The sequence below is a fragment of the Schistocerca nitens genome, chromosome 5, assembly GCF_023898315.1.
Source record: "Schistocerca nitens isolate TAMUIC-IGC-003100 chromosome 5, iqSchNite1.1, whole genome shotgun sequence".
Classification (NCBI taxonomy): domain Eukaryota; kingdom Metazoa; phylum Arthropoda; class Insecta; order Orthoptera; family Acrididae; genus Schistocerca; species Schistocerca nitens.
In genome coordinates this window covers 309,758,260-309,775,840 of record NC_064618.1, presented here as the reverse complement: position 1 = coordinate 309,775,840, position 17,581 = coordinate 309,758,260, and the positions used below count along the sequence as shown (strand labels likewise).

The following is a 17,581-nucleotide window of genomic DNA, read 5'->3' as shown; positions in this document are numbered from 1 at the left end:
GGCTGACTGTGTTTTATGACGTCAAATGCGCAGAACTAACCTAAACTCGGCCGCCAACATACATGACGCGCACTTTAGAGGGGTGAGATTGAGGCTTGTCATGCAATATGAGGGTAATCTTAGATCTTTAACTGTCACCTAAAAAAAATATGCAATCAATGTCCCCCCCCAGGTACATGGCTGCAGTCCTGGTACACACAGAAAAGCTGGCATTCACAGTGCCATTGTACACCACTAGAGCAGCGTAAACAAAACAGCAGTACCGCTGCAGCTGAAATTGAATTACCGCTTGAAACTGAACTTTATCATTGGGCTGAGCTTTATGACTACCATTGTATTGCATGATAAGCCTCAATCTGAGCTCAGCCTCTTTGCCAGAATAAGTTATCCAGAACAAAATATACACTCTAATGGGAAATAATGTAAATCAGTATTGTCACCAAAGATACTGTCAGGACTTACAAAGCCTGAATATATTTCTAGTAAATTCATATTGTGACATGTCTCGATACAATAAGACTCTGACTAGGGTACAGCTGCTATATTGCTCAGTCTGTAAATACATCACTTATAAGCTCGTACACCATTGACTTTGTCATCTAATGTGAAATACAAACCAACATGCTCACTGTTGAAATACCATATTAGAGTGTAACAGAACACTGATGAGTCAAGACATGATGACCACTGCGCATTGCAAGGCCTGTGCCAGCTTCTTCATCTCACATAGTACTTGCATCCTGTTCCTCAATTATTTGTTGGATGTATTCCAATCTCTGTTTTCCTCTACAATTTTTACTCTCTAGTACCATTGTAATTATTCTGTGATGTCTTAACATAAGTTCTACCTTTGTGTCCCCCCTCCTTGTCCGTTTTCCATGTGTGAGTTCCATTTGCATGCACTGTGTGTGTTTTGTCCATTTTTGACAAAGGGCTTGTGTCTATTTTTGACAAAGGGCTTGTTGGCTGAAAGCTTATTTTGTGATAATGATTTTGTTGTGCCTATCTACGACTCAGCATCTCTGCTATATGGTTTGACAAAGGGCAGATCGCTATGGCCCAGCTCCTGGGAACAAGCATCTCAGAAACTGTGAAGCTGATGTGTGCTAATGTTGTGAACATCTATGGGAACTGATTGAAGGATGGCGAGGCTCAAGTGTTTTGCAGTACACCTTTAGCATGCACTATTGAATACATGGCTCCACTGTAGATGACCCATACATGTTCCCATGTTGACCCAATGACATTCTCAATACCAATTGCAGTGGGGACAGGATTATTGAGACTGGACCATGGATCAAAGGAAATCTGTCACCAGGTTGGATTGATCACATTTCGTTTGATAACAGGACAATGGTTATGTCAGCATCCAGACAAATGGCCACTTGAAATGTGCACAGCATCAGGATAGAGGCCGGTGGGCAGTATTACACTAAACGGGAGATGTTCACCTGGACTCCCATGGGACTGGTAGTAATTGAAGCCTTGATGACATCCGAGGACTACACGAACATTATTGTGGTGTCTCTGCATCCCTTCATGCTTGATGTCTTCTTAGACAGTGATGGCACCTTCCACTAGGAAGTCACAAGGCCAGGATCGCATAACAGTGGTTTGAGGAGAGTGATATGAACTTACATTGATGTATTGGGTCACCAAGTTTGATCCGAAGCCAAAGTAACAAGTCTGGGTCGCTATAGGGCACCTGCTCTGTGCCCACAACTGAATGACTCATAATTTATGGGTACTGCATGACTGCTGTGTTGACAGCTGATGCCACATATCTTTGAAAGGACTGTCCAATCCACACCACACAGTTGCTGCTTGATTTCTGGGCCTCTCTCAGATCACTGTTTGCCATCCTGAAGATGATTTTTATTTTCCTTATTTCCTCAGTGTGAATAGTGGCCACACTCTGAGAAAATCATCACATTAGGTACAAAGTAGCTCAAATTTCGTGTGGAGAACTGGACATCCAATACGGACCTGGAATTCATGACTATATGATAGCAAACACTACTGCAAATCAGCGACTGACTCACTTCCTGCTACAGTGTCAAGAACCTCGGGCTAGGTCAGTGTCATAACAGTCCCTCACATTTCTACCTTTTGAGTCTACTTCTGTGGTTTCAAGGCAAAAGATGTGCAAACGTCCAAAAATTCATATTTCTTTCACAGCACTGCGTGTAACCACCATCTCTCTACAAATGATTATGAGGAAGGATGACTTTTTTGTAGCTTCAAACAACAAATGACCAAGATTATTAATATGTCCACATCAGCAGACACTAGTTGTAACATCCTTTTGGTATCTTGGCATGATACCCCAAGTTACCTGGTTCTAACCATGTAAAGGTTCTTCATGGACAACAGCTCTTTTCACAGGTATCACTCTGTTAAGATGCACTGCACAATGCATATATTGCAGTGTGGCCCCACATGGGGTTACAAGGATCCCTCGGATGGGCAGTAGCCTCATACATATGGTAACTGCCTAAGAGTGAGACTCTCCCCACAATTTTACAGATGTGCTGATGACCTCCATGACACCAAACAGTATATTATTAGCCTTACAGGCTGATTTTGTGTCAAAGGAATGCCAATATGAAGATGATAATGATAATACTAAAAACCTGTCTCATATAGAGGACACAGAGTAACAAGTGCCATTAGCAAAGCAACTAACAATCTATTGTGACTGATGTCAACTCAATCACAGTGGCTGCAGCACTTTGCTTGTGGTCCTCACGCATTGTTGTATTTCTCACTAGTTTATAATGGTTACTGTAATACACAGACTTCAGTGCTAAACATCAGTCCTTACTGTTTGCCATACTGTAGGTAATCATTTGCATCTACAGATTATTCACAATGTAGTCAGTGATCACACTTTGGGTGACTGTGCTTTGTGCCACAAATGGGCAATCTTCTGTACTTAGTATATCCTAGCACACCATGTAAACAATCAATAAATCAATGGAAGCAAAACCTTTACAAGTGCCCCACCTGTTTTAAGACACCACCCAGAGTAAATAATGATGGGCTACAACATGTGAAAATTACTTAGACAATGTTACTGACATACTTTCAACACAACAGCAGCACTTAAAAAAGTGCTTCTTGTTTTAACCTTGCAGATTACAGTAAAAGTTGCGTAAATGCATTTTTCCCCTATTGTAATAACAAATAACCCAGCAACTATTGTCCAAACACTCCTCAATCCTGACTTCTCAACGCGTGGCGAGGGCAAGCGGTGGCGAGGAGGGCAACCGAGCTGTCCCCGAAATCTTGCTGCCAGGGATGGAATATTGCTAAAACGGCATGATGCAAGACTCTGGTCCCCAAAGGTTGTGACGTGAATTTCTTCATGCTGTGGCCCAAAGCTGCACTGCCTTTGTTGCCTAAAAAAGACTCACTAGAACTTATTGTGGAGATATTTGATGGTGTTCTGTTGGACCTGTTCAGGCATGACATCCACGTATTATCTGTATGGGAACCAATATTATGAGCTATGGGCAGCCCACAGTCTCCCGTAGTTGCCAACATGTTTGTGGAGGGATTTCAGGAGAGGGCATTAGAGACAGCCAAACATAAACCGACATGCTTCTTCAGGTATGTGGATGACACCCTCGTGATCTGGCCTCATGGGAGGGACAGGCCAATAAGTTTCTTGAACATCTTAACTCATGCCACCCAAACATCAAGTTCATCACAGAACTGGAGAAGAATGGCCAGCTGCCGTTTCTCTGGCTGTACTAGTCAAAAGGACAGCAGATGGATCAATTGGCTACACACTGATTTATATCAGCAGGCCAGCAGCTGTCACTACCCTGCGCAGAAGAACGGTGTACTTAAGACCTTGGTCCACAGAGCATGTGCCCTGTTAGACCAAGAAAGTCTACCGACAGAAATATAGTATCTTAAAACTGTGTTCTGCATAAATGGATACAAGACCAAACAAATTGAGAGGGCACTCCAACCAGCTACTACACCACAGGTTCCAGAAGCATAGCAAGATGGTTCTGTTTCTGCCAGAATCAATAGGATCCTCCGTAAACACAATATCAAGTGTGTTTTCTGCCCATCCAGCAATATTGGGGGACTGATGCAGAGTGTTAAAGACGGCCTGGAGTTACAGAAACCAGGGATTTATAATATACCTTGTCAATGTGGCATGTCCTACGTTGGCCATACAACAAGAACAGTGGATATCAGGTGCAAAGAACATCAGAGGCACACCCGATTAAGACAGGTGACAATGTCAGCCATTGCTGAACACTCTCTAGAACTAGATCATGCCATGAATTATGAGGAAACTACGATTCTAGCACAGACACCACAATTTTGGAGCAGTGTTATAAGGGAATCGATTGGGATAAAAGTGACCGACTCTCATGAACTGCAAACATGGGGTACCTGCTATGTAGAGCCAGGGATCCTATTCTGTAAGTGTTAAAGGAGCATTGGGGACGGCTGCAGCACTCCACGAGCAGAAGAATGGAAGGCATGGATATGGAAAACGATCGCCAGACAGATGCCAAGTGCAGCAGACTGAAGATGGAACATCCAGGAGTGGGTCTGATGGGCACGGATTGCAGAGGGGGCAACCAGAGCCACAGCAGATTGAAAACTGAATGCCAACACACCAGCAGTTTGCAATGAGGGGGAGCAGACCACAGAGGGTATGCCTGGTACCTCAAGACAGGATTCCAAATGCACCAGACTGAAGATGGAACACCCAGCAGTGAGTCTGGGCACAGACCACAGAAAGAGCACTCAGAACCGCATCGGACAATAAACAGAATGACAACACTCCAGAAGATTGCAGACCGCAGAGGAAACGCCTGCAACCGACGGTGGAGGGGAAAGACCACAGACATAAATATTGAGGAGCAGTCTCAGGTCACGTCTGTTGAAGGTTAAGAGCTACATTACCAAAATATCGTGCAAGTACATTGCTGGTATCTGGCAGAACACTCAACAACCCACAATGTCAATGTTATTTCTAATTCAGCTCTTCTGATTCCATGACTGTTGGGGAGCTGGTAGTAGGCAGCCAATCATCCTGCACACACCAACTAGAAATGACTATCCTGGCCCTCAGTGGTATCACCCCCCTCCCCCCCCCCAAAAAAAAAAAAAAAAAAAAAAAACTATTACACACCGTTAAAAATTGAATTCAAAGAGGGCCTTTTTAAGTAATTACCAACTGGAAGTCGCACTTCTTGATATGGTACTGGTGCTGTTGTGCAATTAGAAGTTAATGACTTGGACACCAAACTACTTTAAAATTTATGCATATTTGGCAAAATAACAAAACTACCCCCAAATTGAAAATAAGGCACTGACTATCACATATTCCATGAAGAAGACCCACACATATCACTATGGAATGTACTTTCGCTTAATTTGTGATTCAACTGAGAACTTATTGGTAGTGAGGATACTGGATGGAGAATCATCAATAGACATAGAAGAAACTTTATGCGTTCCCCAGACACGTACTTGTACCCTTACTGTTCCTATAGTATATCAATAATTTGGCAGATAACCTCATATTTTTTGCAGATGGTACAGTTATCTGTAAGGTACTATCTAAAACAAAGCTGCACAAATATCCAATCAGACTACGATAAGATTTCAAAGTGGTGCAGATCAGCAGTTTACTTTAAATATTCACAAAATGTAAATGTGTGCATTTCATAAAACACAAAAACCTATCATCCTATGACTACAAGACACAGTCAATTCCATTCAACAGCTCTTCCAAATCCTTTGCTGTCTGAGATAATTACAGTTTGGTGCTTTTGTTTCCTCTCCTTGAACTTTAGTTTCTTTCTCAAAGTTATGCTTGGTTTTCATTTTCAATGTACAGATTGAATATAATTAGGAATGAGCTACTGCCCAGTCTCAATTCCCTCGCTACTGTCTTTCTTTCATGTCATTTGACTCTTTGCTACTACTATCTCATTTCTATACAGGTTGTAGCTTCAGAATTTCAAATTGTGTATTCAGTCAACATTATCAATTTTTTTTCTGAATTTAAGAATGCTAGAAATATAGATATGCCTTTTTTTTACTCTATCTTTAAGTTCTAGGTCAGTTTTACCTCGGGTATCTTCCCCCAGTTCAGCTTCTGAGATAATTCATGTTAGTATTTTGCAACCACAATTTGTTATAAACTGGTGGTCCAGTAATACTCAATCCTCTCATCACCTACCTGCTTTCGTACTGCATTTAATATGTTCTTCTTGAAGCCTGTGTGTAGTTGCCTGTCTCAGATACTAGTTGTAACACTTTTGATGTGGTTGGTTCTCGCAAGCATCTAAAAAATTATGAGGTAATGTTGTCTACTTCACGCAACCTGAATGTACAATCAACATACAACTTGCAAAAAGCAACAGTGATGTTAAAACGTTTCCCAGCAGACCCTTAAATTGGAAGACAGTTTCTTCAAAAATACTTGCAATACTCAACATGAAGACTTCATACTACAAAACAGATTCAGCTGCACAGAAAGCACGTTAAGACTATAAATCACTTAGTAAATGTTACCAGCGATTGACAAATGACACCATGTTGAGATCCACTTAAGTGTGTGTATACTGAACCAATGACCTGGGGGGAGGGGCGGGGGTTGGAGCAGAAAGCAAGTTTGTGTATGTGAATTTTACTGTGAATGTTCTATTCTCCCATCACATATATACAAAAGGTACGAGTAAGGAAGCATGTATTCGTGTGTTTTGAAACAAAATGCTCATTTGGCACAGTCATTCTCAATAAATAATACAAGAATGAACATTTGTGTGAAGGCAGTAAACCTTGCAGTAATGCAACTAGAGCACATTGCTACAGGCACTGACCATGCAACGGCAGAATGACATGTTCTAAAATCTTTTATGTTGTTGCCAGAGAGCGTAAAACCCTGCGTTGTAATTTTTTTTTAGTGAATGAGATATCTGCGTCAAAGGTACAATTAAATAGAAGTACATCTGAAGCTCAGCAACATATGCAGATAGCTTGGTGCACATGTTTGTATGTGAAGAAAACTTAACAACTGATCATAGACACAAATAAGTTAGTTATAATGGGCAGTGCAAATCCCATCCAACATTCACATACATGCGGAGTTAAAATTAGAAGACTTTTCTTTAGCACAAAAAATAATGCAATAAATTTGCTAACAGTGAGTATGACAATAAATTTGCTAACAGTGAGTAAGATTCACTTCACAATTAGAAAGGATGAAGAAGTATTCATCGCATATTGACATTCACCAAAGAGAAAGTCGTTGGTTTATCTTCTCATGTAGGAAGTCCTGGATTCGTATCTCATCTCTTATACAAATTTTTTTCTGTATGCACCACCTTCTAAAGATAAATCTTCATACTCCATTTTGAAAGTGAAGCATTGGCTTCTAAAAAAATTCTGGTCGTAATTTGGGATTGGTATTCAAAATCGGTAACCTTACTAAAACCTCTCCGTCTTTACATCAGACACTGGCAAGACAATAGGTTCTTGGTGACCAGAGTGTCAATGTCGTAAATAAATCTTTTAAGCATGGTTTTAATATAAGAAAGGGGATTAAAATCTACTGATTCAAACTAGTTGTTGTTCATATGGTATGTTAGTGGTTGGGTGAGCAAATATAAGAACATCATGCCCCGAATATGTTTCCATAAGCCATTTTTCCAGAAGTAGATGTAAGCACTCATCAGCCTGAACTGATAAGAAACAATGCTACATCAGTTTTAATGGATTGTTTTAGGCTGGATTACTGAGTTTTGTAGATTGTGTGTTGAAAGCTGATGTCCTCAACAGTTCTTAGAAGCAAGAAATATTTCTTGCTTCATACTGGTTCTGCATTACGTGACTTGACTGTTATATAATAAGGTTTCCTATATTATTAAGGAGGTTATTCCACATCCAATCCCTGCTTGCACAGAGTGTTTCATACAATATATATACAGAAGGCAGACATAACAACTTTTTCTGTTTTTGAGAAAAATGACACAGCCAGCACACCGTTTTCTTCACAGCTCCTAAACTACAAATGTTATAGAATTAATACACGCAAATTTCTGACACTACCTTTTAAATATGGTGTTTGGAAGAGCTTTTGCCCTTGCTAACTCGAAAGTAAAAAGAAAGCATTCAGTCTAGTTCTCAATCACTTGTAATGTACCTTCAAGAAAATATTCCTAAATGTCATTTTCACTCTGTTTCAAATGGCTGTTGCTAAGGGAGTGATGTTTGCATGCATTACACAGTTGTATTCAGAGTGATTCCTGTAAAACTATGTACAATTTCATTTGTTTTGTGAATTCCATATTATACATGTATCTGCAAAGAGCTTATATTTAGGTAATAAATAATAATTATCACACAAAATAAAAACGCTAAAAATTATCAAAGTAAAGCTTGTATGCCACTGTTGCCTGGGAGATCTCTGGAAGGCAATTCATTGCGCTGTGAGACCTACAAGGGTTGCTGAGTTAAGTCCCTAGAAGTCCAAGAGATAGTGCTCATAGTATCGAAATGGTTTACTAGTAGTAAGCATTGTGTCACTAGAGGGCAACTAAAGCCGAAGTCATTTTTATCACATGGTTTCACTGCCCCAGTTGACTGAAGCAACAAGCTCAAGTTTATTTTACAACTACGAAAAAAAGTGAGTTTTGAGTGGTGATTAAGCACCAAAACAGATCAAAGCTGAGTTGGATGAAGTTCGTGACACATCCACTCCTGTGTTTGCAATTGGGTAAATGAGTATACACACAGCTGTACACCCACGAAAGATGAACAACATTCAGAATGTCCAGTGGCAATAACCTCCCCTGAAATGACAGACAAAATCCATGATAGTATGCTCTGAGTAATCAACGAATCTAAGTATATGAAATAGTTGAGGCCTCAGGCATATCACAAAGTACACTATTTCCAATTCTGCAAAAAACCCCTCAGCAATATGGGTGCCATGTTTGCTCTCAATGAAGAATAAACCACAACACTGGTCGACGTTCAGACTGTTTTGACCCTTTTCCATCAAACTTCTGCCCTGTTTCTTTGTCAATATATAACTGTGGATTAAACAGGGGTACACTGCTACATTCCAGGAACTAATAAACAATCAAAACACTGGGTTCTTGAAGGCAAATAGGCTCTGAAGAAGGCAAATTCGGCCAGCATGGTGAGGGCCAGGGTTTGCTGGGCTGGGTGTAGAATTACCAACATTGATTACTTCAAAAAGGGACAAACAATAACTGAAGAGTGTTATGGATTGTAACTGCAGCATTGAGTGCACAACAAGCATGGATATACGCCCGTGCAGCTTCAATGGCTAAAATTATGGAATTGAAGTTTGAATTACTGCAACATCCACCATATTTGGTCCCCAGTGATTGATCTTTATTTCTAAACTTGAAGGGGGGGAAAAAAAAAAAGGCTTAATGAATGACAATTCACATCGAATGAGGTGGTTGTCAAATGTAAAATCTGAGCCACACTATAACATACAGAGCACATGCAAGAGAGGGAATTTCATGCGCAAGCTTCACTAAACTGAAGTCACAATCTAAATCACAGATCTTCCCTGACCCAATATTCCATATTGCTAGCAGCAGATTTAGCAGATTCATTGGAGTCAGAGCAAAGAGAACACTTCACACACTTGTGAGGGGGTGGGGGGTGGGGAGGGGGAACACATCCTAGGGCACTCAAAGAAATTCTGGGAATACAAATGTAGTTTCAACATAGCTGAATATCCATAAGTATACTTTTTCGAGGTCATCTTTTCACAGTGTTACACTCTGCTAACTGGAGGCATTTATGAATTCCATCCACTACAGTACAGACAAAAAATATCAGTCTGAAATTTGTGATGCACATGAACTGAGCACAATAAGGAGGACACATAAATTATTATAAATGACATACAGTAAAATTATATAAAAAAGGAAATTTACCATAGAAAAGCACAAAAATAGGAGGAAACAGAATGGCTGGTAAGTTATCTGCAATTATCTACTGAAAACTTCAAGAGTTGAAACCCTAAGTAATACATATATAAAATTTATCCTTACTTTCAAAATTGTGTATCTACTACCAGTATTTAGATATTTACCTGAAGATGGTAAGTACTGGCATGCCATTCTGTCTCTTCATTATACTGTTTCAAGAGACAGACTGCATTAGCCTAAGAAAGTTATCAGAATTTAAGTGAAAAGTATCTTGTAATCTCCCCAGGTAGTAAGTGTGTCAGGAATGGTACAAGACAAACTGTTTCTATCATAATGAGTTACACTTAAATTTTCAGTTTGGCAATATTGGAGTTGTTTTTATTGCCATTATGTTGTAATAACTGAAATTTTGTTATTGGAATATAATATCAGAAAGAGGGTTTTAAGTCCAAACATAATGTATAGAAGAAGCAAGAAAACTTTAACAAAAATGAGCAACTGATGGATCAGTTGTTGAAACAGGGCATATAAGTAACACTACAGTCACCTCCTGGTACAGCACTGCTCACCATGAAATTCAGTTGCCTCATTCACAAGCTAATACAATCCTGATTGAAGATACTGCTATGTGGCTTCTAATACAACAGGGGTCTATGCTCAAGATGTCCGATTAACCAATTTGAAATCTTAGCGAATGGTGTCCTACATAATCCAGATACTTGTTGCAATCATCTATTAATCCAGTTCTGCTAATGGCAGGATTTAATATAATTGTGTCAAGTGGATTGTATTAGTGCTGATGGGATAAATGTTATATAGCTGTGTCAAGGTTATGAGTCAACAGTGGTGATTTGTTATCGCCAAAAACCAAATGTGCATCTATTTTGATGGGTGGAATAAATATTTGGATGGTTAGACACAACTAATTAAAAAAAAAAAAATTATACATAGCCATACACGAGGGACAAATTTACTAATGAGATACTGACAATTGTAACTCACTTTGGATTTTAAAATTTAATTTTACAACAAAGTGACTTATATTTTGCAATGGTCATAAGAGATTGTTTTTAATTAATGTTTTCTTCTTCTTTCTTGGGTCTACAGCTCATGATGAGCCTTGGCCTCTTCTACAATTTCCTTCCATCTCTCTCGGTCCTTTGACAATACTCTCCAGTTTATATAGCCCATCTTCCTAAGATCTTAGATTACTCCATCTTCCCATCTGGCTCTTGGTCGAGCACGTCCTCTCTGCCCTCCTGGCTTTCTTTGTAATATTCTTTTTGTTACTTCTGTATCATTCATGCGAGCCACATGTCCTGCCCACCTCAGTCTGGATGATTTCACTATCCTTCTGATGGGTTGGTTTTTGTATATGGTATACAACTCATGGTTGTATCTCCTCCTCCATCTTCCTCTTTCACAGATTGGACCAATAATTCGTCTAAGTACTTTTCTTTCAAATGCATCCAGTGTTTCAATATCTTTAGCTGTTAATGTCCAGGCTTCAGAGGCATATGTAAGCACTGGTCGTATAAGTGAGTTATACATAGTTAATTTCGTGGTACGAGTCAGGAGCCTTGAGGACAGAAGTCTTGTTAGGGCAAAATAGGCTCTGTTGGCCAGTATTAATCTCTGCTTAATTTCAAAGGAGGTATCATTTAGATGTGTAACTGTTGAACCCAGATACTTGAAATGTTCAACTCTTTCAAATGTATAATTGCCCATTGTTATTACATTTGGCATATTTTCTCTATGTGCTTTTCCAGCTGCCATATATTTTGTTTTTTGTTCATTAATAATTAACCCCATGTTCCTACTGGCCTGTTCAAGAGCTGTAAATGTCTCTTCCATTGCTTTTTGGGTTCTTGCTATTATATCTATGTCATCTGCGTAGGCCAGTATCTGCACCGATTTATAGAAGATCGTTCCTCTGTTCAGAAGGTTTGCGTTTCTCATCACCTTCTCCAGGGCAGCATTAAAGAGAAGGCATGCCAATGCATCCCCTTGTCGCACTCCATTTTTAATACTCACATGTGTTGGACATCATTCCTACTATTCTTACACTACCTTGTGTTTCGCTCATTGTCATTCTCACCAGCCTTACCAACTTTCTAGAGATACTCAGTTCATCTACAGCTTGATATAACTGCTCTCTATTTATGCTATCGTAAGCTTCATTTTTGCTTCTCATGAGCTCCATTTCTTTGAACTTGCTTTCATCCAATCTCTCTTTTTTCTTTGGCGAGTCCTCTTTTCAATCCTCCATTTTTCTTTGTATTCTTCTTCTATCCTCCTCGTACAGTGTGATCGCAGTGTCCTTCTATATGCTTTGTTCTTTTCTTCAGTTACTATTTCGAATTCAGTATCAAACCATATGTTCTTCCTTGTCTTGTCCCAATTCCAAGTATCTCTCTTGCCGATGTCTCCACCGTCGTTTTTATCGCTTCCCACTGATCTTCAATATTGTTACATTCTCCAGTGTTTTCCAGAATCCTAAGTTATCTTCTCCTGATACTGTTCTCTTAGTTCCACTGATTCTAAAGTTGTTATATTATATTTCGGTGCCCTGAGTCGGTCTCCTTTCGCTGCGTTAGATATCCTTGCCCTCACCCGTGCCCATACCAGAAAATGATCTGTACCTATGTTTGGGCCTCTGAGACTCCTCACGTCCAATAGGGTCTCACATCTATCAACACATGCTCGATCTGGTTTACTGTGTTTCCATCCGGTGAGTTCCATGGTCCCTTATGAATTTCTTTATGTGGGAACAGTGTTGATCCTATTACCATATTTCTAGATGCTGTGAACAGTATAAGCCAGTACGAGTCAACAGTGGTGATTTGTTATCGCCAAAAACCAAATGTGCATCTATTTTGATTGGTGGAATAAATATTTGGATGGTTAGGCACAAATAATTAAAAAAGTTATACGTAGCCATACACGAAGGACAAATTTACTAATGAGATACTGACAATTGTATCTCACTGGGATTACTAAAACTCTATAATTCAACGTGAACAATGATAATGTGCTACCTGCTACAGCACCTGGTACTTACGTATGGTGAGAGAAAACACAGTATCTTGTGGGCTTCACAAGCACAAAGCTATACTTAAACACCAAGATTTTAAGAGAATCACAAGTACTTGAGAAGTTTAAAAACATGTAGTAAAAGCTTGTGGGACAAGATACCATTACTTGTGATATTAATACTGTAAGTAGAATTATCATACATGATATCATGTATTGATACCAGCCCACGGGCAAGGATGACAACGAAACTGCAAGTTTCCACCACATGCTGATAGCAGTTGTGTGGGATCCAGGGGACCCAATGATGCTTGCCCGCTGAGCCAAGCCTCCAGTGGCTCTGATCGACAAGTTCCATCGGCTGCTGCAAATAGGACAGCTGGCAACAGACACACATCCCACTAATGGTTGGAGCCTCCTTCTTTATGTGGCACTAGGAGCTGCTTCTTTGTTGACATTGGGAACTGAACTCTATTTTTGTTGCATTATTTTTAAGTGCAAGGCACTGAATTGCGTAATGCTATCAGTGATCTTTATGGAAGGCACAAGGAGAACTAAGGTGTATTATAAATTTGGAACATTCTCATACCAAAGGTTGACATCGATCCACCCCAAATTACATGACAAGAGATTTGAATGCTACATTGGGCACAACTGTTCTGTCACCATATATTCCACTTGAGCTAAGGGGAAGGCAACATTACTGGTGTTCTGTCACTGCAAAATACACTGTTAATTTAACTACAATTCTAACCACAAGATAGTGAAACAATATTTGTGCCTCAATAAAATTAAAGCATATTGATACATTATGTAAATGAATAAAAAAGATCAGGCCTATTGAAACTTCAAGAAACCGGAAAATTGTCAAGCCGACCACATTCACACTTTTCTTTGCATTTTGAAGTACCATTTTTACTTGAAAACGTTGAGCCAAAAGTTTCATTCAATGGGATTTACTGAACAGGACATTTTGACCACTTATAAGGCTGAAGGTTTCAGGCAATGACAAAAATGCCAATTTATTTTTTTTTGTCATAAAATCTGACCTCCAAAATACTGTTGCAGAAACTGCATTTACATTGATAATGCTGTGTCACAGGTATATTAGGAGCATATAATCTTAGAATTACTTCAATATAATAAATATTTGCATATTATAAATGAATGAAAGCAGATTATTGCACGCTGTACTTTGCCAAGAACCATTTCCAAAATACATGACTTTTTAGAAAAGGGCCATTTCTATTACTGTAAAAATAAATATCAAACTTTATGTACAGAAGCCATAATGATGGCACAGAGATGAATAAAAATAGCAATATTCAAAATAAATTTTTATCGAAACTATTATATAACAGTGGTACTGGGTCTGACGAAAACAAAATGAGCATACTGCAATTTAAAACTCTTGAATAATAATAATAATAATAATAATAAACAATATCCAAGGAACACAATTACTTGAGTACACATGCCTTTGTTTATATAGCTGCAAAGGAACTAGGACAATTTTTGTAACATGGTTCAGAACAGAAGTAATGAGCATATAATTTTGCTTGAGGTTTCCATTTTTATAAAACAACATTCACATCATTTTTTTTATTTTTTGAATGTAACTTGAGTACAATTTACAATTAAAAATTTCTCTCTGGATGATTCTACAAAACATGTAGACTAAATCTGTTATAGCAATGGCAATATGCTGTTAGAAAGGGATGACAATGGACGAGACGATGGAGAGTTAAAATAATCAGTAATGTTTGGATTTCACTTGGAATCAAGGAATCCAAACAATACTTGAGCCCAAAATTATTTTACTCTCCTTAATGTAAGTACAGAGTGTGAGGGTCCTGCCTCTAGTTTCATCTCACAAGAGCTGAGAGTGGAAGAGTTTCAAATCCACAATATGAAGGAACTGCATAGCTTCCCTTTCAGCTCAATGGCTGTCCCTCACTCCCTATACAAGTAAAACAGTGATGGTGGTGATGAATGTATGAATGAATTCACTATACTACAATCACTACTGCTGTATGTCTGCAGTGTCCAAACACAGACCTTGATAATTCAGTCCACTAGGTGAATGATACACCTGAACAACAAGCACAGAGAAGAATATCATGTCCGCAGAACTTTGTAGATTACATACAATTGAGAAAACAGAATCTGCGGTTACTCTCAGAAGCCTTCAAAAAACAAAGTGTATTTCGACAGGTAAAATAAAGTAATAATTAGCATCTGACGCAGCTATTGTTCAAATAATAACATTTTTCAGAATGTACTATCAGAAAATATGACGTGTACTGACAAAGGAAATATGGAGGAAAAATATCACATACATAATACAAAAACAATGAGTCCAATCATTCTAACAACTATGCTGATAGAATTATTGAACTCCTTTTGAACATTTTGATAAAAATTATTAAGCCTGGCACATACAATGTATGAATGAATGTTGAATTTACAAATACTTAACTCCTGCACAGAAGGAGCTACTTGTCAACCACAAATACTGTAACAGTGTCTTATTTCAGTGAATAAAAACAAAATTCTCTCTAGCCAGATAGTAACACGTAATTTAAAATTTAGGAACAACTTGTATATTTCAACTGTAACTTCCTCTATGTTATGAACAGAAAAATACCAAATGGATGTTTCAATTGCGTAACTCTTCCTAGACCACAAGAAAAGAAAAATATGAAATGGGAAAATAAAGTCTACAACTGCTATAGTCCAAACCCATTGCCCTAAGTACTTTGTAAACTATGAAGGTGATGAATCGATGCCATGGTCTGGTCCTCAGGCACTGTACAATATTTCCTTCCCTTGAAGCACTTTGTCACAACACCAGTACATCAACTGACATTTTAATGTCAGACACCTGTCTAATGTTACTGTTTCACTTTCTGGGATATATTACACCCAAAGAGTCACACAACAATTACCATGTATTGTGTTATTCTAAGTACTTTCTTTAAACACTGCTGAACATGAGTCAATGACTGAACCATTCACACAACCCATTCAGAAAGTACTTAATACCTTCTTTATATACCTTTCAACAATGCATCAGAGACAGCCATCAAAAAGTGGGAATTCCATCTCCCAGCACTTTATATACATTTGAGTAGTATAAATGATTATTACAGTTCATCACTGTGTTACTGCTATCACTGTTTCATCCAACTGTCATATGTTCTGTGCTACTAAAGAATGTCCACACTGCACATAGCACAAAATATACAGAATATAATGGCCATCATATTTACAGGTCTGTCCTTAAAGCCATGACCATATTAATTTTATACGAGCACAATTACAGCAGAATGAACAACCCAATTTCAAGTCTTATCACTGTGACGTAATGCCACTGACTCCAGAAACAAATGACAGGCTGGCTCTTACACAGAGTACTTATTACACCAATTACACTGTTCAGTAATTGCAGGTGAAACTCTATGTAGGAAAAAGGAAATGCATGTGTTTGTGATATGTAAGGCAGTGCTGTACCTGAATTTGTAAGATATACTTTCCCTTTTTCATCGAAAATGGTAACAACTAAATAATTAAGCTGAAATACTCTGTTGCATAGTTGAACATGGAGAAACTTGTGCTTCCAATAATGTAGATTTAAAAATGAAGTAATAACTAATAAATTGAATTGACTTTTTGGCCAAACAACTCTGCATTTAGGTTACAGTTCTCACTCAAATAGTTTGATACATATACACATCAGAAGTTCAGATTAATCACACATTTTACACACATGCTCATGAAAGGGACCTAAGATAATTTTGAACATTTGTACCAGCTTTCTTCTGAAAACATTGAGATGCCACATACATATCCATATCTCTTGATCACACACACACACACACACACACACACACACACACACACACACAATGTTCACTGCCCTTTCAAATATGCTTTCAGGACAGTTCAAGAAAAGCTAGTCTACCAAACCACAAATGCCTAGTCATAATGATACAATGATGAGGCATATTTACAATTGTGTTACTTTGTCTTGTCCTTCACACTGCATCATTTCTTGTATTAACAATAACAAGTACATAATGAAATCGTTTGTAGTTTGGAAGTGCAGCACTGGGAGGCTGTAAGGCAGTGAAAATATTTATGAGCTCTGAAGTTTTACTTGTGACATTACACCTTGTTTCAAAGGTCCTGCACCTCTACCCAGTGAGACATGTACTTCACTTATTTTCACAAGCACAGTAAAGGAACAATAAAGAGTTCACCAGACCGAGATTTAAAAATGCTATCTACAACAACCAGTCACTTCTGAACTTCACAACTTCACACAGAACTGACTGTAGTTTTACACACTGTTGAGGTATACATGCCACATTCACATGACTGTACAGACTTGTAACGTAGCATAACGGAAACAGAACACTATGTCAACCGGGCACGTTTTGCTGGAGATGTAAGAACGTCAGTTCCTTCTTCGTCTTCTTCTTCATCTGAATCTCCCTCATAATCAACCAACGCCTGAAAAACAGACTGTTGATATAAACAGATAAGGATTATGCGATATGCAGCAATAGAACTTAGAGCAACATAGTATG

General features: G+C 38.6%; 1 protein-coding gene across 3 annotated transcripts in view; it reads right to left on the bottom strand.

Moving 5' to 3' along the window:
* Nucleotides 1-13,985: 13,985 nt before the first annotated feature.
* Nucleotides 13,986-17,581, bottom strand: part of LOC126260875 (serine/threonine-protein phosphatase 4 regulatory subunit 3) — a 129,512-nt gene continuing 125,916 nt past the window's right edge. For 2 of the 3 annotated variants that reach the window (XM_049958315.1, XM_049958314.1), the window contains exon 18: nucleotides 13,986-17,516. In XM_049958315.1, the coding sequence (XP_049814272.1) occupies nucleotides 17,409-17,516 (108 nt within the window). In that variant the 3' untranslated portion in view covers nucleotides 13,986-17,408. The remainder of the gene's footprint in view (nucleotides 17,517-17,581) is intronic. The other variant, XM_049958316.1, reaches the window with a different exon arrangement.